The sequence below is a fragment of the Clarias gariepinus genome, chromosome 20, assembly GCF_024256425.1.
Source record: "Clarias gariepinus isolate MV-2021 ecotype Netherlands chromosome 20, CGAR_prim_01v2, whole genome shotgun sequence".
Taxonomy (NCBI): Eukaryota; Metazoa; Chordata; class Actinopteri; order Siluriformes; family Clariidae; genus Clarias; species Clarias gariepinus.
This window is the reverse complement of record NC_071119.1, coordinates 17,609,982-17,632,402: the sequence shown is the minus strand read 5'-3', so window position 1 is coordinate 17,632,402 and position 22,421 is coordinate 17,609,982. Positions and strand designations below refer to the sequence as shown.

Sequence of the window (22,421 nt, the reverse complement as noted above, 5' to 3'; positions counted from 1 at the left end):
GTGATGTGCATTGATAGGGATTATTTCTTTTTATTAGTTCTATTTTTTTCACTTTTTTAGCACACAATCTTGTCTTGGTGTATATTCAATTATAAACAGTTCTTGGGAGGGGGTTCAGAACTAGAACCATCTGCATTATCACAAACACAAAGCCTTTCATTTTACTGTGATGCATTTTCTTTATAGTGTTAGAACAACTCTTAGACACATGTAAAAATTTCCACTCACACTTTTCTTGCTTGGGTTTAGCAAGTTTTGCAGGAACTTCCCTCCCCCTGCAGTCCCTGAAGCTCCCTCCTTCTTCTTCTCTTCCCCTATTTTCAGTGTAGAGCAGTTCTGTGGACGGAACAGTGAGGCCAGTGAACCCCAAGACTGAAGCCCTCCTTCCCCTCCTCCTCCACACCATTCTCCCTCTCCTTCGCCCTCTAACTCCCACAAACTAGAAGTACTGGCGGCAGGTGTTTTTGGTGATGTTTGTGCCATGGCCACACTGGGATCCGGACCCTGGACGGTGGGCATGCCACGTTCAGCCTGAAGCATGCGGGTCTTGAAGTTTGCTAGTGTGCGTTGGTAACGCTCCAGGGTCTGGGCCCACAGGTCCAACAAAGCGCCGCCACCAAGCTCAAGGGCCAGAGCTCGTGCATCTTGAAAACGGGACGGAGGGATGGGTGGGAGAGAGGACAGAGGAGAGGATGGTTGGGATTGCGGAGAGGAGGAAGAGACCACATCGCACCACTGGGAGGCCTGTAGATGAAGAAGGCATTCGTATTAACTAAGTAATGGTGTGTGGGTAGCAGTGTATTGTTATGTGGTGAAGGTTTATTTGGTACCTCAGTAAGAGTTGAGAGTAGTCTCTGGGTGTTGTCCAGTTGGGTCCAGCAGTCAGAAATGCAGTGAGACATTCCTCTCACTTTCTCTCTGATCAATGGAAGTCGCTTTAGGACTGCTGTCAGACCTTCCCATACCAACTCAGACCAATTCTCGACCTCGCCTAGCACCACTAGTGTCTGACTGTGAAGTTCCTGCACACACACAGTGTCGTCAGTGACTTCAGTGAGTTTCTCAAACATCAATAAATTACATACACACACACTCACCATGGCCGATGCCCTGAAACTTTTAAACTTCTGCTGTTTGAGTGAGAGCCGGCTTAGTGACAGAGGAGGATCCCTGTATTCCTCCAGTTGCTCCTGCACATGATCTATATCTTTCTCGCACTAAGGATGAGAGATTTGTTATTTACACATGATTTATAAACTAGTGGATAGAAATCAATTCCACAATTTTGGAAATATTTAGAGCACCTTATCCAGTTTGTCCACTAGAGTTGCCAGTCTACTAAGTGCTTCCAATTCATGACTTCTTTGGTTAGAAACACGCACCAATCGGTGCAGTGAATCATCAATGCTGTCATAGAGTCTGGAGGTTTCGGCTAAGGCAGCTCTTAAAATATGAAACGTTAGCATTAGAGTCAAAACACTAATTTGTTGTGGCGCATATGATTCAGTATAAATACAGATGGAAAACCTCAAATGAGTCACATAATATTTTCATTCACTTAATTCAGTCTCTATGGATACCTGCAGTCTGGTGACCTGTGTGCCAATCTGGACGTTCCATTAGCCAGTCCAGCCAGCCAAGCCCCACCCCGTCTTTGTAGCTCTGTCAACCGTTGGTCAGATAGAACACCAGTCATCAGCTGCTTGTGTTTTTCAACACTTAGTGGTACAGACTGCAGTGAAAACAAAACAGGAAATGTCTCATTAGACAAATCAAGCAGAAGCTGCAGCAACCCAAGCTACATTGTTCACATGCTCACCTGCGTATCTTACTAGAAAAAGTAAAAGCACAGCATGTCAGAGCCAAAACAACCCTATATGTTTGGATTGCAAGTAAAACCATAACATATTTAATGACTTCTTGCATAGCAAGTTCCATAGCTTAGCATAGCATACAGTAGTTGCATAGTTAGCATGAGAATCATTCGACTCTGCTCCGCCCAGCCTTCTCTCTGAAAACAGCGAGAAAGCAATTCTTGATCTAAAACAAATTTTGTTGATTCGTTTTTTCTTTGCCCTAATTATCTTAAAACTCTTTCCTTTAACAAACTCCTTTTGTTAACTGTATTTTCCGTTTACACAGTCTCAGCCAAAACTCGAATCAGTAGATAGATTGATAGCCAGAGAGTAACCATAGCAACATTTTAAGCATTTCGTTTTAAATGTATGTTTTAAGGAGATGTCTTTTAGATATGTTTTCAGCAAGCTTAGGAAGTATGCTTCAGTGAATATACTTTGTAGTACATTTACACACACTTAAACAAATGTATATTTAACATAATAACTATATTTTGTGTTTATTTACATTACATGCATTACATATATGTTTTTTGTCATGTTACCTGTAGGGCATTATTACCTTACTGTTTAAGCTGTACTAATAAAAAGATTAGAATACTTTTATTAATTAATTACTATTAATACTTTTATAAAATATATAATAATATTGCTCTTTATTAAAAATATAATATTCAAACTGATATTTCTTACTAATAAGAAAAAATGGTAAAATCAGTTAATTATCTGCATTACTTGATCTTGGCATAGGGTCACCATCCAACAGATATACCTTGCTAGCTTCTTATTAGCATCTTTATATCAGGCTGATTATCATCTTCTCAATATTAACCAACTCAAATACATCCAAGGGGCAGAAAAACAGATAAATAACGAATTAATTTTTAATGTTATAGCAAAAGATTAATAAAAAAAAACACTGTGGAGATAATGGTAGTTCTGAATAGTGCGCCAATTAACACTTGCACACCTACAATACTCATTGATGCAATTATCTAATCAGTCATCATGTGGCGGCAATGGATCATTTGGGTAGGACCAGCAACTTTGGTTAAAGTTTTTCATGTGCAGCAGATTCAGAATGATTGACAAGTTTCAGCTTACAGAATGCCTACACTAATTCCAATTACCAGTCTCTCCAATTCTTTAAAGAACAAAAGCATCTTAGAATGCACAACACATTGAAGCATGAGGCAGATGGACTATAACCTATGTGGCCATATCAGATACCACTTCTACATTTACTGTATATTCCTGTGATTAGGGAATACATGTATAAAGTGTTGTAAAGCACACGGGACAGATTAATAAGCTTAAATGTGCTTTTTCACATTCATCTAGCCTCGTTTGTCCTTGTTTGGACACAAGACCTTGGCCCAATGTTTTATGAACTGATTCTGACTTACAGTATATACACTCAGTAGTCACTTATACAGTTATATAAATAGACTGTGGTGATGTTAACATTTATTTTTATCCTTTCATCATAATGACACTCCCCTAATTGAGATTTAGGTCAAGACATTTCTATGAAATACATCCTACCTTAATACAGTCAGGCAGAGGTTCTGTGCCCATAGATTTTAGTGCATCCTCCAAAAGAGAGAGGACATTCTCACAGCGTTCAGTCAGCTGTTCCAGGCTCTACAGTACATACAATGAGAATAAACCAAGAACATTTTATTAGGGTGTTGCTGCTGTTAGATTAAATATATCATAAGTTAAGATATATGTACAATATATAGATATATAGAACACAGTTATGAGAGTTAATAACTAGCTTTTTTTCCATTTGCCTGCTTCATGTCTGAAACGTTGTTCTTTAATGGCCCAAACATGTGGAAATGGCTTGGAACGAGGTCAGGACTGTATGGGAGATGAGGCAACATCTCCCAGCTAAGTCCTTTTGATGTGCAAGTGCTGTTTGTGAACGATTATGTGTACAGTTCACACAGACAGATGTGTCCCTTCTGCAAGTTACTCAGCAATTTTCAAGGATCAGGTGTTCCACTCTTTGAATTCGTCAGAATCATTTTTCACAAACCTATGAAATTCTTTACAATGTTTACACCATTCAAACGTTTCACCGCAGCTTTGTTGTTGTTTGTTTGTTGTTATTTTTTTTTTTTGTGGGGTGGGGGGAGGGGTTTGGTTAGAAAAAAAATAGTGTACAATGTATGTATGTATACGTAACTTGTTTATATTTCCAATAAAAAAAACTTTGATAAAAAAAATAAAAAAAATAAATGTTTTACCGCAGCCAAAAGTCTCTTCACCATTCTGTTTCCAGTTTTACGCCTTTATTCACAGGAAATTTCACAATCCCAAGTCCCAGTTTGACCTCAACACCCCTCAAACTTAATTTTTTTTTTTTTCTTATGATGATAAAATAATTTTCTAAACATGCAACAACTCCAGTTGCATGAAGTCCTCACGACAATATGGTACACTTGGATGAGAAAAGAATTTATTCTTCTTAAATCCACAATTTTCTGAGGCAAACCAATATTGATTCATTAAAGAAATTACAAAACCCTTAATTCATCCGAATGAAAACTCATAGGAATGTTACATTACACTTTTACCAAGTGACATATTGGAAACTCCTACTAAAAATGTTAAATGTCTCTCAAAAACATAGATAAAGCCATACATGCCCCTGTGAATTAACTGCTACTATACTAAATACTACACAATGTTATTTTAGTGAAACAATAATGTATTAGAACAATAATATGATATATACAGTACCTTTATATAAACTTGCTATTTGTTAGTTGGATTTGACTTAATAATAAAGATTCGACTAAATAATTTAAGCTGAAACTTCCAATTGATCAATCAACCAAACCAACAAGATCTAAGGATTCAATAGAGCTGAGGCATAGTTGCTGTTAAATCATCTACCTGATTTTAAAATAAAATAAAATAAAAAGTCGCTGAAATTTCAAATGCATTTACTGTATAAAGGCCCATAAAAATTAAGAGGTTGGTATTTTTCCTTCCAATCAGTTTTTATCCACATCAAACAATTAAAGATTAATTCTCATTTACATACAACATCATCTCGTGAGCATGTCTAAAAGATGGTTTATGGTGGTTTCTTTTAACAATCAAAATGTACAAATAGAGGAATTCTCACCAGTCTGAAGGATAACCAGTCATTATGTGAGTGTTCAAAGTCTCCATCCAATTCTTTAGTCAGCTGCTGTTTATCTACATACTGTTGAAGGACTCCTGTTCCTTTTACTGTGTATACCTGTATGAGTTAAAGAGAAAAACTAAGCATGGTTGTATTAATTAGGTCACTACAAATGACCTGAAATTAGGATTACTTTTTAAAAATACTTTTTTCAATTTTTTTTTTTTAAATATTATTAAAAGAATTGTGCTATGTAGAGGTATGTGGGGCACCTCTATGCCATTCAGGTTATATGGGCCTGATTCTTGCTCTTCGCCTGTAAGAATGAGAACACAGCCAAGGCCTGCTGGTACCAGAGCCTGAAAACACACATGCATACTGTTTAAGGGGAATATGCACACATAAATGTGCATATGCAGTACGTACAGTACATAGTGTATATAATTTCTCACCTTGAATGACCTCAAGGCAGAGAAGCAAAGCTCAGAAGGAGAAGCCTGTCTACTGTCCAACAGCACTGTTAAGCCCTTTTCTCTAGCTGCAGGTCTAATATAAAAAGCAAACAAACAAATTATTATGATTATCGTGATTACTATTATTATTAAACTTAACTCTAATGTAGGAATGAAAAAAGCTCAATGCAGGAAATAAACCATGACTAATTAAGAAATAAGGGGAAAATATCCATACAAATAAAAGGTTTTTTTTTAAATATGGTTATGCTCAGCGAATTATTTGACTTTTAACAGCATGAGAAAATCCTCTCGTTCTTGTGGTCTTGGTCTTGCAATCTCTTGAGGCCTTTTACAGCTCAGTCACAATACTGAACCAGTTCTCAGTCTTGTGTTATGTTCTCATAAGACCAAAGTGTATTGGTTAACAAGATTCTGGATACGGTTTTGAATTATCACTTCCTCCCACTGGTCTGTGCTATTTCTTTGCCACCACAAAGAGTAATGGCTCTCGACGGAATACTACAGCCAAAAATAAATTAATTTAAAGCATTTTCCACAAAAAAGACATGCTGGATGTCGTACTTGCGTATTTAGTTTTTGGAAAGGGCTATGAAAGGCAGTGTAAATGATGGTCGATACAGTATAACCCCAAATCATTTAACATAAATACATACAGAATTATCCATATGATGACTTATATTGTTAAGCTATTAATTAATTATCTGGAATAATGCATATTTTAATTATAAAAAAAAAACAGGTGGGTTTGCTATGCTAAATTTCTCATAGGTGTGCATAAGTATGTGAATGTGTGTGTGCATGGTGACTGACAACCCATACTAGTTGGATTTGGCCCAGGAATAGGATTCAAATCTACTACAACCCTTACCAAGATTAAGTGCCCCTAAAGATAAATGAATGAGTAAATGAATGCATGAATTATTATCGACTACAGTGCATTTCCAGCTGTGGCAGGTTAGTGAAAGGTTTTATGTTTTGAAAGAACAAAAGTAGGTTTTGTTCTTTTAATGCATTATGGCAAAGCAAACAGTGTCCTAATTCATAAAGCATATATTTCTATTGAGTATGCAGGATTTTAGAAGTGAGTTCCTTGCTGGCTATAATACATGTGTAGTTTCAGAACAAAAATTAAGCAGGAAAGCTTGTCACCAAACAAGTTTCAACTTATCTTTTACATTTGTAAATTCCACTTGTTTGCAAAGTTGCATGTTTGTATTTCTTTTATCATTTGTCATAAGTTTACAGCAACCTACTGTAGACTCCCAACTAAGCAAAATAAGTATCTAAGTTAAAAAAAAAAAAAAAAAACTGATTATGTCAAACCAAGTTAAGTACATCAACTAGATTGTGAATTATTATTAACACTGCTGGTATTTTTTAATTAATTCTAAAAGGTATTTAAATGGCATATACAGTATGTTGGATGTTACCTTGTAATGGTGTAATAACAGGATAACAGCTGCACAATGTCATTGTGATTATAACCTTCCTCAGGAACGTGTGCTTCTGTAATGACCAACCCATGGCCCAGTCTATCCACAGTACCTTCACACAGGTAAAAAAAAACAATGAGCTGATCAAAAACAGCAAATTGGAAACTACTCCATATTCTATATTTATGTTATCAAGTTTACCTGTCAACATGAACTTTCCAGACTGGAGCAGGTCTTCATTCAACTCTCTAAGTAGAAGAGGGGCTTTTGGAGATGGTGCTTGTGATTGGTCAGAAGGTGGTGATGGTACTGTCTCTTCTGGGGAATGATCTATGTCTGATTGAACCTTGGCGTCTGGTAAGATGTCTGGTTGGCCTTCTGGTTGTTTTTCTGCAAAGTAACAAGACACAATGTTATGTACTGTACTGTAGGCACAGCTCTATGACAACAATTCTGTGAATTATCAGATTCCGACAAACCTCCAGTCCCATCAGCAGGTTTAGAATCAGCTTCATGACCATTCGCTATGTCCTTTAGTGTATTTTTACCCTCATTTGAATGGCTATCTTTGGAGAGAGGAAATTTAGCTGAGGAATCAGATGTTTCCTCTAAGTGGCTTGCTTTCTTCTGACTCTTTGAGGAACTGGGTTCTTCCTTGTTTTTAGGGTTGCCACGGCCACCAGCTTTGCCCTTCCCTTTCCCCTTAGCTTTCCTCCTTCTCCTATAAGCAAAGAGAAAACAAACAAATACATTAAATAATTACACAAAACTACACTGGTATAGTTTATTACTACAGTATATAAACGTTTAAAGACATCTGACCATCACAGCCATGTGTGAGGTTCTGTCAAATTATTGCCATGAACTGGAAGCACACAAGTATACAAGATGCCTTGTATGCTGTAGCATAAAAAAAATCCCTTAACTGGATCTGAGCTTCCCAAACATGTTACAGCACGATAGATCCCATAAAAACATAGCATGTCAGTGTTGGAGTCAATGTACTTGATTGGCCTGCACAGGGGCCTGATCTCAAACTAACTAAACACATTTAGGTTGAATTGTAATGCCATCTATACCCAAGGGCTTACTACTTTAGACTATGCACTTGCCAGAGTGCATCTAAAATTTGAAGCTGAATTAAAAGAAATCCAACTGACAAATATAATCAGAAAACCGGAAAAAGAAACAGCATATACAGTCAGGTCCAAACAATTTGGAATAAAGATACAGTAAGTTTTTTGGCATTTGAAAAGAAATCAAACACTCAAGATGTGAGTAAAGCTTTCATTCAAGGGTTTTGGCTAATAGTGTGGCATTAACTATTCAGGAATTGCAGCCATTTTAGATTTAAAACTTTAAAATTTTTTGTATAATTTTACATTTATATCATCATTACAACATTTTGGAGAACTCATAAATAATGGAACAAATGGCTGACAAAAGGTGGTTCTGTATATTGGTGGTTTTGACTGGTGTTTTTCGATGATTTGACTGCTTATTAAAGTAGCTATATAAATTCGTAGGTATATAGGGCTATACTCTCTGCTTAGATTCAGCCAAATACTGCAAAATCAATAGGGCACTTTATAATGCAGATTTATAATGGCACAAGACATTTACATTTGGCAGACACTCTTATCCAGAGCGACTTACATTTTTATCTCCACATTACACATCTGAGCAGTTGAGGGTTAAGGGCCTTGCTCAAGGGCCCAACAGTGGCAACTTGGTGGTTGTGGGGTTTGAACCTGGGATCTTCCGAACCGTAGTCCAATGCCTTAACCACTGAGCTACCCCTGGCCCCAAAACATACAGTAAAAGCTACCCAAGGCAAAGAAATGGGATATTTTCACTGGTTAAATCAGTTACCTGCTCTCAACCCTATACAGTATGTCTTTTACCTACAGAAGACAAAATTGAAGAAAAAAAAACCCAAACACGCAGCAGCTGAATGCAGCTGCAGTAAAGACCTGGCAACGTATCTTGAAAAAGAAAACTTAGCATTTGGTCATTTCCATGCGTCCCATACTCCAGGCAGTTCTTAACTGCAAAGGATTTTCATTCAAATATTAAAGGCAATCCTTTTGCCTAGAATTATTTTTGTTTGTTTCATTATTTATGAGCTCCCAAAAATGGGTGTGTCTATGAAAACGACTGTAATTCCTGAATAATTAATGACACACTTTTGTTGAACCCCTTGATTTAAAGCTGAAAATATTGACTTTGCTTTCATTCTTGACCTTGCTTATTATTACATATGTCTATAATAATAATAATAATAATAATAATAATAATAATAATAATAATAGTAAATAAAAAGGTTGTAAATAGACACTTGTGGATACTTGTGGAATATTCAGAGGTGGGTAGTACCTAGTTAAAACTAGAATTGACATATTTTATTAAGTTTAATGTTTTGTTTAAATTACTTATCCCCAGTATTATTGTATATGACATTTTATTTGACTGTAAAATGAGAATTCAGTCAGTGAAGTCTTTTAAAATGGGAAATATATATACAGTGGCACCTTGGATTGTGAGTAACTTGATATGGAAGTTGTTTTTCAAGATGAAATTTAATAAATTTTAACTTAAGACACGAGTAAGGTTATAACATTATGACCACATGTGTGCGTGTAAAGCATTTTTTTAATGTTGTGTCCAAGTGTAGTGACTGTTCTTTAGTAACAATGGCACTCGTGAAGATAAAGGTTAAAAGGCTGTAGCAGTGTGGGAGATGAATCTGTTTAACTACAATCCAACATCACATTTCTGCAAAATCTTTAAAATTAGTCAATAGCAAGTGTCATTAGAGATGTTTTCCGACAAAGCAGTGATTCTGTTAGTGTGTGTGTGTTTGTGCGCACGCATGTGTGTGTGTGTGTGTGTTAGTTTAAAAGCCCCCCTCTCCTCTTACTTTAGCCACGATTCTTATCAGGTAAAGTGCAGGTTAATTTTGTATATATATATATATATATATATATATATATATATATATATATTTTTTTTTTTAATTTTTTAAGTAATATCAGATGAATATTTTTGGGTTGTGGAATGAATCATCGGAGTTTCCATTATTTCTTAATGGGAAATTCGCTTGAAATTAACAAGTGTTTTAATTTACAAGCATGCTCGCAATCCAAGGTTTAATTGTATATAACCCTATATGCACACGCACACACACACACACACATACAGCCATGTTCAAAATGAACCCCGTCTTTTAATTTTTCTGTGTTTTTGTGTTAAACATAGTGAAAGTCATCTGATCATAGTGGGTCTTAGTACCACAGTACCACCTTAGCACCATAGTGGGTTTCAGAACCTCGCTGCAACTTTCCCTCTTAAATCTTGTAGTAAATAAATAGTAAAGGGGTACTTAGTATTGCCCACATGTTTTTTTTTTTCCTTTTTAATTCTATTTTCGTTAAATAAATAATGCCACTGTGAAAAAAGTGATTTGATAATTTTCGTTATGTTTCACACAAAAAAAAACATATGATTAGAGACGGTACTTTTAAACGTGACTATACTACTTAGGTTGGTAATGGGGGATATATTTATGTTGTATTTCTTTTTACATTTTATTCTTCTGATTACAAAAAAAAATCTTTTACTTAATTAAATTTTGCCTACTCTACCCACCTCTGGTGATGTTATACCTGGGTGCTCGAAATCCTCCCACTTTGACATCCTTTCCCCTGGGGCACACACGTTCATCCAATTTTCCAACTTGCCTTTCACCAGAGATGTTGTCGGTACCTGTCTGAGAGAGATTTTTTTCTGGTTTTCTATGTTCGTTCAATTTTCCTTTTTGTCCTTTGGACTTTCCTGAGTTTGTTGTGTTTTGGTCATTCTGGGGAGTATTTAACTCTTTGTTTTGAGATGAATCTGGTTGCGTGTTAAGCTTTCCTTTTGATCTGTTAGCCAGATGCCTGCTAAAATCAGACACACTATTTAAACCTGCCGCAGCCTTAGTCAATGTGTCACCTTCAGCCAGTGACTTATCATCTTCAAAAACACAATCTGAGTGAAATCCTTGATCCTGATCTGATTGGTCCGCCGCTATATTTCCTGCAGTATGAGTCTCTGTTTCACTGATATATTTACTTCTAGAGCTTAGTTCACTACTGCTGGCTCTTCCTCTATGACGTTCTTCCCAGGGTAGTGTACTTCCAGCTCCCTTCCTTTCCTCACCGACGCCAGGCCTTCTCTCCTTGGTTGGACCCTCTAAATAAAGGTCCCTAGTATCCAAGACTCCTGCATCTCCGCCACATTCATATGAGGCCTGAACGCACTGAGCAGATGCCTCTCTCTCTCTGGCCAAATCAATGACACGGGGTGGGGGTCTAGAGTTGGCCAAATCTGTGCGAGCACTTCCACTATTCTTTCTGCTGCTGTTGCTGTCTCTCCTACGTAAGCTTCCTGTCCTTCCACTGATCTCGGTCTTCGCGTAGCCCCAGGCCTTCCCCCGACGAATTCGAATTGCCTTGCTTCGCCTGCACAGCGGCAAAGTTTTGTTCTTGCAGATCCCATGCATCTCCAAGTAGCGCTGCTTAAAATCGGTGCCACCATCTGGACCTCCTCGAGGTTCAAGTAGGTCTACATAATCTCCACATCCATCACTGGCCTGTCTGAGGTGCCGCAGAGTAGAGTCAATATCAGCCTCATCTCCATCTGGAGGAAGATCATCCTCTTCATCCCAGGACCAGGTGTCAGGATCTCCAGAAGAAGTACACCATCCCAGACTCCCAGTGTTTGGAGATAGGTAGTCCAGGGCAGGTGGATGTGTGGAAGGATGCTCCAGGTCAGTGGGGTTGTGTAGCAATTTTGGGTAAACGACCTCATCCCACGGAATACGTACTACTCCATCAGAAGTACTAACCAGACAAGTGTCTAAACCACCTCCACCTGGAAAAAAAAGAAAATTTATTAAATTACTTTCTACTTTAAAGATAAAGCAAAACACAGTTAACCAAATCACTTTAATCTTTTAGCCTCATGTACCATCAAACAGTTTGAAATCAGACTGACTGAACCCATATTTAGAGGCATGACACTAGGGAAATGAGGAAAATGCACCTACTATACTGCAGTTATATGTACATTTAGGACTGTTTCTTTGGTGTCTGTAAGTGACTTTGTTGCAAGTTGTAGAACAGATGAAAATGGTAAACAACCATAAACCCAGTGAAACACATCCTTTATTCTAAGTTAAACAACACTGTTAGGACTACTCTAAATGGTAGTAAATTAATTTGTTCTTTATGTTGTGAGACTGCGTTAAGAAAAGAGGGCAAAAAATGAAGCATAAAACTACATAGTCAAACAGAAAAAGTTAAACCACACTTAGTATAGAGGTTAAGGTATATATACCAGTACTGATTATCTCTCAAGACCCATTGATTATCAAAAAATCTTGAGTGATACCCAGCCTTAACACTAGGTGGCTGTATACACAGGAAAAGCAGTTCATGAGTAGCCAGGACCAGTGTGTTATTTTTTTCCACTTCATGAGTATTTTCTATTAAGATTCCAAAACTTTAGTGACTGATCAGAATCAGATGGTTTTATCTGACATGCTTTCATACCTTGCCCTGATACCCCTACTTCCTCATACTTTAAGTCCATCTCTGATTGGAGACGTTCAAACTTTTACTTATGCTGGCAAATTACACTGTCATTGTATTGCCTTTTTCTTTGATTACAGCAGTAGAATCGTTTTAATAAGCTTATGCAATGTCACAACATTTACTTTCATTTAAAGTCGCCTTAATTTCTCTCCCGAACTTGTATTAATGATGGAAGAGTTAGAGATCACAAATATTCTCAATGGAGAGTCTCTGGACTCTGTGGTGGCCAATCCATTTGTCAAAATGATCATAGAATATGGCAGTATTCATTAGGGTAAAATTGTGAAAGAGTAGTTCAGGCATAATTTTTACTCATGGATGGCCACCAAAGAGTCCAGACCTTAACCTAATTAAAGAAATCATATCTCATGCCCCCTGAATAATAATAATAATAATAATAATAATAATAATAATAATAATAATTTAATTATTCTGCTGTAAGGTACATGATCTGTGTACACGATCATGTACCTTACAGCACAGAGAAATTATATATTTTTTCACATATTCCAGTTTGAAAGCTGGGGTCATAGTACAGGATACAGTGCCCAAACCCTTGACCTTTCAATCAGTCACCCAGTAACCCACAGCCGTAACCATTTAAGTCACCACTGCCCTTTCACAATTTTACCTCAATGAATCCTAGCATTGTCATCTTGGAGTATTTGTGCCGTCAGAGAAGTGAAAAATCCACTGATGGAAAAACCTGGTCATTTAATATATTCAGATTATCTTAAATATAACCAAAATTTTTGAGCACATCATTTTGCCTAAACTAGACCTGATCAAGAGAAGCAACCCCAGATCATGACATTGCCTCAACAGGTTTGTTTAATAGGCACTAGGCATGAATACTTCATTCACCTCTCTTCCTACCGATATGCCCATAACTCTAGAACAGGGTAACCCTGGACTTATTATATCACATAAACATTTTCCAATGCTCCACGATCCAGTATTTATGAACTGAAATATTATTTTTTTTAACAGCCTCACTCATAAGTGGTTTTCTTAAGGCTAGACAGCTGTTTAATCACAATCCCTTGTGTTCTTTCCACAGTGTGTGAGTGGAAATACGTCTACTTTTACTGGTAAACACAAACATGAGTTCTACTGTTGATTTTCTTTTACATTTTTCTGACCACGTTTTTACCTTGAAGATAATGATGCATTTTCAGTTCTTAACCCAGTTTTAGTAGTTTCAACAATCTCCTTATTTGTTTTCTTTTTTTTTTTATGCAAGACAATAATTTGATCCTAATGAAACACTAAAATCTTTGCCGCAACCACATGACGTGCCATGGTTGTTTAAGAAGGTACTGCAACAGTTAGGATTAAATAATTTGTTGCCAGCTGAACCATATTAATCACTGCAGTAATTATTCAATGGAAGGCTCTTAACTATTAGCTTAGTTAAAACCAGGTGACTTTTTTTGTTGGCTGGGCATTGTATTACCCTCAGGCACACAACCATGTGTTTCTTTTTTTATTGCTATATATCCTCCTTTTAGAAGGAAATAGGTTACTAGCATTGGCTTTGCTGCTTCTGGGAGTCATGATGCATCTCACAGTAATATTTAACAGAAAAATAATGCCACAATATTGGGTTCAATGCAAGAGACACGTGTGCTGCTGTGGAAAGACGTCCACTACGTTCATTATCCAATCAGGATTTCTGAACTCTGTTACTGTATAACCTTACGGGGCCACCGACATTATGAGGTTCATATACTTACAATGAAAAGATGCTGTTGTCAGCTACTGAAGTGGTACTAGTGAAACTAGTACAGGAGGAGACGTATAATGCATTGTAAAATGAGCTTTTTGCATTTAAAATGTATTAATTTTATTTTTCTCACGATCAAAAAACTTTGGAAACAATAATTCAAACAATCTCAATACTTTTTTTCCTTGTTCCAACTTGCTGCCAGAAAGACCTGGATAGTCTGGAAACAACTGTAGTATTTCGCTAACTTGTACAAAATTTACACAGATATAACTTTTAATGCTTGGGTGACTAAGAGAAAACATGCACCAAATAGACTTAATCAGTTTGTCATACTTCTTGTTTTTTTTTTCGTTTTGAAAAACTGCCAAAACAGATTCTCATTCTGAAGCCAACCGTTTGACATTTTAAGTAATTCGAATATGAACATTAACTTCAAAAGAATTTCACGGCTTTAACATACACATAATACAGTAATCAGTTCAACAAATTAAGTTTCTGAGTTTAAACACATGCTCATATTGGCAACAAAGAATTAATTCATATAAAGAAAGCAACCTTTAATGCAAATATTAAACCTGGCATGTATGAATGTTATAACCTTTTGTAACTATACAAATATCGAGGTATTAAGCTCACCTTCTCTCTTGCAACCACGTTCCTTATTGATGCAATGCAGCCACTCTGCTGTAAACACCAGAGAGTGCTGGGATTCAGGAACCAGGACCTCCTGGACATTGCGACCACCCAAAGCTAAACACTTGAGAGCCAGGCGGGGACAGCGCGTGGAGAATGGCACCACTTGCAGGTAGAAGTCACTGCTTCGCAAGAGCCTCCAGTCAAGTGTAGATAGCTGGACCACCACCTTCTCTCCCAAACACAGGGGCCAACCAGAGTGGAGGAACAAACAGCCCAAATACTGAGACTGAAAAAAAAAAGATTGTGCTGTAAAAACTGGCTTCAAATACCAATAACTCTTTTTATTTTATTATTATTAATATTATTATTATTATTATTATTATTTTTAATCATAAATTAAAAAGGTTTACTCTTTGAAGTGAATTTTTGGTTCATATAATATGTATAATATAATATAATGTGTCTGGACTTATTTATACTTAATAAACATTTAGAAATGTAAATGCTGTTTGTCCTTCTTCAGCTTTCTCTCCCCTTTGGTGCATCTTTCTTCCAGTATAAATAACTTTGAACCAGTTTACTAGTAGAAACTTTTGTAAAAAGTGAGGACCCAAAAAAGAATATCGAAAAATAAAAATAAAAAACAAGCTCTTGGGGTCCAACCCACAAGCCACAGTTTACTGTACTTCTTTACACCTACGTGTTTCTTGTTATAGATCTTTCTCTTCAATTCTTAAAACTTTCTCTTTAATTAGACATTCTTCCCTGCTCTTTAACTCTCTCAATCTTTTCACACACTCATAAGACCAAAGTATATTATAAACCACGGCTCCACTTTAATTTATTCTACCACTGTCAAATTCCACTCTTCTCTTTGAATCTGTATTCGATATCATTCTCTTAGACATTCTGTGAGATATATAAATAGATTCATTAGAAACATTCCACATTTTATTTGAACTCTTTTATGACGTTTCCTCAGCTATACTCTCTATTTACCACAGTGCCTCAGTCTCACGTTCTCAATGTGTGCCTTAAGATTCTTCTAACGTATCCCTCCCTATTTCTCAATAAATTCTCTGTAAGCCCCAGACTTCTCTTTCTCTCTCCCTTGATGCCTCTCCCATTCTCTTTTTGCTCCCTTTCCCCTTTCTTAACTTCTTTCTCACACAAGTAGCTGCCAATCCCCCTTTCCTTCACCCCCAACCCCTTCTCTCTTAGACACACATATGGTAAGAATTATAGTCATGACTCATAGCTCTTGTCCCAGTCAGTTGCTCACAGCGACAGTGAAAACAGACACAGTAGAAAATGTGTGTGAGAGAATTTTGGTTTAAGAATGAATGAGATTTACCCATATGTAATCATACAGTGGTGTGTTTGTGTCTATGGAAGCAGGAGAAAGAATATGTATATATTCTTAAAATAAAAGAAAGAAAGTATATCTGTTGTGTGTGTTTGAGTAAGAAACACCATTTAAAATAATACCACGAATTATATCTGAACAGCAATGTGAAGTGATATTTGAGTATTCTATATTCTCCTGAACGTACGTATAGACACAAAGAAGAGAATATGGGGCAAAGAAAACAAATAACTGATCAAGAGTAGATAAGCAAGTTTGTGGATGTAAAGGTATATGTAAGTGAGTCAGTGTTTTAAAAGTGGAAACTCTTCCCACTTAAACCTAATTTAGACACACCCTTTGAGCACCCTTGTTCTATATGAATGAAACAATTTACCCTTGTTTAGTGAGTGTACATACTTACGCAAGCATGCTGCTGAAGTCTGTGGAGAAGATGTTTAGCTGGGATGAAGAAATCCAGCAGGTACCTTAAACTGTCATGCTGATAGGTGGACTCCAAGACAGAAAAAACCTGAAGACACACACACACACAGCTTATATCAAAATAGTACTATATAAATAAGACATTTTGAAAAACATTGCATGATTTACAGCCGTTGTATGGGATTCCTTCCTTGCAGCCCCATCTTGCACATCTGTGCTCTTAACCAACTCCTGCGGGGGTGTATTTGATGTTGTACCAGAACTAACTACTGTGTGTAATGTGTTGAAATAATACTGGGACTAATAAAAAAAAATAATCCATGAACACTTCCCCAATACTTTCCAAGCTGTGGAAAATTAAATGTCATTCCCTTTTACTTTTCCATGAGTTCAACAACCATAGAATCCCTGAAAGAACTACTGACCTGGGATAGGAGAGGGGGTGCAGTGCTCTCAAATGGGGGATAGAGGGAAGAGAGCGCCCCCTGTACACAGTCCTCCACAGCCTCTGAACCCTGGATAAAACAAACATATAAAAAAAGATACAAAATGATGTATATGAATGAAGTTAAATATGATACACTAAAGATTTATAGTATCTCTCTCTATAGAGAGAAAGAGGGAGAAAAAATGATGGCAGCTTGTTCGTTTCACATAGGCATCATTTCCTGTTGTGTGTTCTCGGGGCTGTCGAAAAATTCCCGCGGTCCAAATGGTTGTTGTCTTCTTTCAAGTATTTACCCTGACCTTTAAACCCTTTTGCCAAAACATAAATATCGCCCACATATAGACTTTATAAAACACCTGCAAATCCTAGCCATAGTTTAATGTGTGGCTTTCCTCTTATTTCACGGCACCCAGTTGTCACAGCAACTCGAAGTGTTTTCTCACTTTTTCCAACATTTCTTCCTCTTTTATTATTTTTACTTCTCCTCACTTCCCTTAGCTCCTCTCTCTCCGCTCTGCTCTATTCATCTCTTCCTCTCCCTCAAAAAAATCATCTGACAATAATTACAGTGAGACATTTTCTAAAAAAAAGTCCGGAGTTCTAGCCTGGTCTTGGCGAGCAGGTCAGAAAAACGAGCACCGGGGAAAAGAAGGGGTGGAAAAAAAGTGAGGGATGACTAGGAATAACGGGCCAGGAAAAGGGTGTTTTATGCAAGGCCAAGAACGAGTGGGAAGAGAGGAAAAGAAAAACAAATGTTAAGAGGAAAGTGGTAGGAAAGAAAGTAAAAAAAAAGGGGGGGACAGAAAGATGAGAGCAGTATGAAGACTAAAATGTAGCCTAAATAGTGAGGCACAGGACATTATCAGCATAGTTTGTTTCGTCTGGTTTCTTGTTTTGGTTTGAGCTTATCAGATTTCTAGCTGCACATCTAAGTACAGTTAGAATAGAACCATATGCTATGGAGCATGCGGAAATCCATCTGACTGTTATAATCTTAATTTTATTATAACTTAATCTTAATTAACCCTTACCGTAAATGATACAGCGCTCCCATTGCGTAAATTATAAAATGAACTTGTTGTTCTTGTTCTGAATAATGAATACTCATATTCATCTGTCCTAAAAATGTAACTATTTCATATTTATAACGGAAGAGCTTTATTTATTACTATTACAAATCATTGATATGGTTTGTAAATTACATATAATTCTTTTTTTTTATTTTAAATACATTATCTCATGCAAAGAATCTACACACTTTTAATCCATTACAAATGTATGTGGCATGTCCATGTGTAAGTCCTAGTGTAAACTTTTAACAAAATCAAGATTTTAATATAAAAACCAGTACTGTAATATAGTTAGGTCTAGCAGTTAATGAATATTGCTTTTGGATTAAAACTGGATTTCATGAACAGCGGCAAAAACAATGCTGAAATGCATCTTGAAATGTCTCACTGTGTATCAGGGATGCACACAGAGATAGGAATCTGCAGTATGAGGCTTTCTCTGAGTTCAGTCTTTTCACAGTGCTTGATAACTCAGCCTCTGCACAAAGGCCTTCTGTATGTGGGTGCGCACAACTACCAGTACTGTGGCAGACCAAACAAGAGCACTTTACTATGTGCTAGACCCAACAGCTCAAAGACATACTATCATATAACTGGAGCTTCCTTGGATTGTCTCTAGATCACATTGTTGTTGCTGGAATCAAACTGTACTGTCTGTTGAATCACTCAAAAGGAAGAGAAAGGGGACAGCCTTGAGATGACTAGGGCATGAGACGAAGTTGCAAAATTCAGATTGATATTATTAGTCTAGTATTAAGTAATTGTAACTGATGAAATAGGTCTGTAAGTACGGAAAAGAAAATCTGACAGTATTATTACTGTTATTATTATGTTATCCTATTTGCATCCATTAGGGTTTAATAATTATTTCTACACTAAAAAGCAATAGCAAGCTGTTATTATGTATTTGTTTGTTAATTTAAGTGTATTAGCCTCGGAAAATCCTTTGGATACCACTGTAGTTTAATTAACGAACAACCAAAAAAGAAAAAAAAAGAAAATCACATGCCTTTGGGTATGTGACGTGGTGCATTGACAGCATTCAATATGCTTGAACCTTCCCATAAATCATTCCGGAAGTTCGTATACCAAATCGAATTTTCCCATAAAAAATAATGAAAACTCAAATGATTCGTTCCACATCCCCAAAAAATAAATACATTAAAATAATTAACACAAAATATAAAGTACAAATAATACAAATAAACATGCACTTTACCTTTTAAAAAAACAAAAGTAAAAATTAATCCCGACACACAAGTGTTTCCACTTGTTCGCGCAGGCGCTGTGTATGTGTGTGTCTGTGTGAATCTGAAGTAAGCTCCGCTCTCCCCTTCTCATCTTACACAGTTACTCTTCCTTCACTCTTTTCACACACATGCGCGCACACAACGCAAGCACTGTGTTATCGGAAAAATAAACAAGAAATCTCTCTAATGACACTCGATTAAGCGACCCACCAACGAAATCACTGCTGTAACGTAAAAATAAAACAAATTAAGCTGCACTTTACCTTTGAAAAGAATCGCAACAGAGCAATGTTTCTGTGTAAAGCAGAGAGAAAGAGTGTGTGTGTCTGTGAAGGTGAAAATAGGAGGGGTCTGTGTGTTATTGATGGGTCGTTCATGAACGATTCTTTCATTTTGAACAAATCTTTAACGTGACTTAGAAGAACCCGTAGTCTTGAAGAGTGATTCGTTCATGTTCTACTGGGAAATCATCGCAAAACCTCCATAGGTTATGTACAGGAAACAGAATTTAGCGATTCTTTCTTAATGACTTTTCTAATCCAAGTTCGTTCTTTTATCATGTGACTTCCATAGACGCTATGCAGTGTAGTCACAGGAAACAGAATTGAACGGTTCTCCTTTAAGTCCCGAGTCTTTCGTCCCATTGTCACGTGACATAGACGCTATGCATTCCTTCTTTTGAATAGATTCAAAAGAACGAACGACTCGGACTGGATATGAGAGATATGAGAGGTGAGCTACTCATTCTGCTTATTATAATATGTCCTTAGCTACAAAATAAAATATCTTTTACACACACACACACACACACACACACACACACACACACGTGCTTACAGTGTTATAGTAAACAGCACACACATGCACGGATGTTTATTATACTAGTAAGAGACGCCCACAAAACAAGAAGCGCATGCGTGATACATGATACTTGGTGCTCGTAAACCAAGACTTGTTCGTTTTTTCAAGTCAAAATGTATTAAAAACTGCATTACTCGTAATCCGAGGGTTCACTGTATATCATATGTTAAAACATTTTTCCCAGGCCACCACCACACATGTTTAGTCTGCTTCAATTTTATTTTGTGCTGAGAGAGAAAGCACAGCAGAAGAAAAATATTCTCTGGGGAGCGATTGCCCTTTTCCTGCGCATTGTATTCTGCTGGAGCTTTTCGGCTCAAATGGCCTCTCCATTTGTTTTACTGTCACTGCATTTTTAAAGTTAAATGATAAACACTCAGGCCTACACTAAGCAGGGACAAATAATTTGTCATATGTCCTCTTAGACACAAAAGTGCCTTTTAAATGCTTTCAACATATTGAGAGGGCTGAGAGCACTCTATTAATATATTCTCAGGTTCAGGATTAAAGATTCACAAAGATGTTATTACTGTATGTTATCTCTCTGCCACAATACATTTTTGAAAGTAAATAAATAATTTAAAGTCAAAGTACTGTATAGACTTTTGGGATGAATTTGGTTCAACTCTGTTAGGTCTAGGATCTCCTAAGTGCTTGCAGTGCCAATGCAAGCCATTATTGAGCTGACAAAACAAAACAACAAACATTGAGACAAAAAACAAATCCTCAAAAGAGATAACATCTGGTGTGACCAAATCAGTTGTTAGATGCATTCCTAAAAAACAAAGAATGGACTAGTTTAGCTCAGAAAAGTCCCAGACCAAAGGTCTGGGACACCAAAAGTCCCAGCAGTTCACAGGAACCAACTGAGGTAGATAAGAAAAGATTTATTTTCCTGATGAAGAAAAGACCTTCACAACAGTTCATCAGTTCAAGAAAACTCTCCAGAAGGTAAGAGTTTCTGATTATTAAGTCAACAATCAAGAGAAAACTTCACTACAGGATGCAAACCACTGGCAAGGACAGACTTGCCTACCTGAGTCTTATCAATGGGCACAATTACTGCCCAAGGACTTTAGTGATGTGTACAATTTGAGAGGTTCATTTAATTAAATTTAAAGAAAACAAATAATATATAAACATCTATGAATTCTTGTCATTGGTTAACCCATAAAAAAATCCTGGACCACCAAGCATTTAAGCCAACATGGCCAACTCTTCAGCTTTTATTCTGGTATGTTTGTAAGCGCATTGTCCACTTCTGGTGTTCTTATGATCTGCGCTGGCCTTTTGGAATATTTGTGTAAAATTTCCAAATTCTCAACCATGAGACCTTAAGCTGGCATCACATTACATCACATCACATCATATCACATGGCACTGTTGGCAATTGCAGTTCCTAAAAAATAAATAAAATTGGAACCAGACCAGAAATTCGCAATGTGTACATCACTAGTTTTGACTAAACACCAGCTGTAAAATGTTGAACGCACGTTTTCAGGCCACATGGGAACAAAGTAAGGCAACAATTAAAGAGGAAGAGCCATAGTAAAGAAATGTAAACTATATCCATGTTTATTTTGAACAATTATTTAACCCATATTTTTCATCTGGGAAAATCACATTTTGGCTTTCGAGTACTTGTAGATTACATACTACAACACCGTTTAAACAAATGAGACAAAAACAAATTCAACCATAATGAAGGGAGAAGGGTATGTAAACATTAAAGAACTTCTCATGATCCAAAGCATACTGTCTTACTGTATTTTATGGCGTGAGCGACTAATAGAACTAGTTTCCTTCCATTTATTAATAATGTGGCAAAAGCAAAGATATGCCTGCTTATATGTATGAGGCGATATTTTCTGCTTCAAAACAGAACGGATGGTGCTTGTCAGAGCAGATAAACCTGAAATATACTTTAAAGGTAAAACAAACAACAACAACAACAAAACTTTGATTTAAGGTACAGAATGATCTGCAATGGTCAAATCAATCATCTGAGCTGACTAACTAAGCAAGCATTTCACTTGTTTACAGGAAATGCCTTAAGTGCAAGCAGGAACTGAACACAGCTGTAGTAAAATCCTGG

General features: G+C 36.7%; 1 protein-coding gene across 1 annotated transcript in view; it reads right to left on the bottom strand.

Moving 5' to 3' along the window:
* arhgef40 (Rho guanine nucleotide exchange factor (GEF) 40) overlaps nt 1–22,421 on the bottom strand; it is a 37,850-nt gene that overhangs the window by 11,272 nt on the left and 4,157 nt on the right. Inside the window, exons 2-17 of the mRNA XM_053480040.1 lie at nt 17,123–17,212; nt 16,678–16,785; nt 14,909–15,194; nt 10,573–11,821; nt 7,387–7,628; nt 7,109–7,297; nt 6,905–7,019; nt 5,451–5,544; nt 5,271–5,357; nt 4,999–5,115; nt 3,402–3,500; nt 1,581–1,732; nt 1,305–1,443; nt 1,098–1,217; nt 831–1,022; nt 229–744 (exon numbers count right to left, since the gene is read on the bottom strand). Of these exons, the coding sequence (XP_053336015.1) occupies nt 229–744; nt 831–1,022; nt 1,098–1,217; nt 1,305–1,443; nt 1,581–1,732; nt 3,402–3,500; nt 4,999–5,115; nt 5,271–5,357; nt 5,451–5,544; nt 6,905–7,019; nt 7,109–7,297; nt 7,387–7,628; nt 10,573–11,821; nt 14,909–15,194; nt 16,678–16,785; nt 17,123–17,212 (3,795 nt within the window). The remainder of the gene's footprint in view (nt 1–228; nt 745–830; nt 1,023–1,097; nt 1,218–1,304; nt 1,444–1,580; nt 1,733–3,401; nt 3,501–4,998; nt 5,116–5,270; nt 5,358–5,450; nt 5,545–6,904; nt 7,020–7,108; nt 7,298–7,386; nt 7,629–10,572; nt 11,822–14,908; nt 15,195–16,677; nt 16,786–17,122; nt 17,213–22,421) is intronic.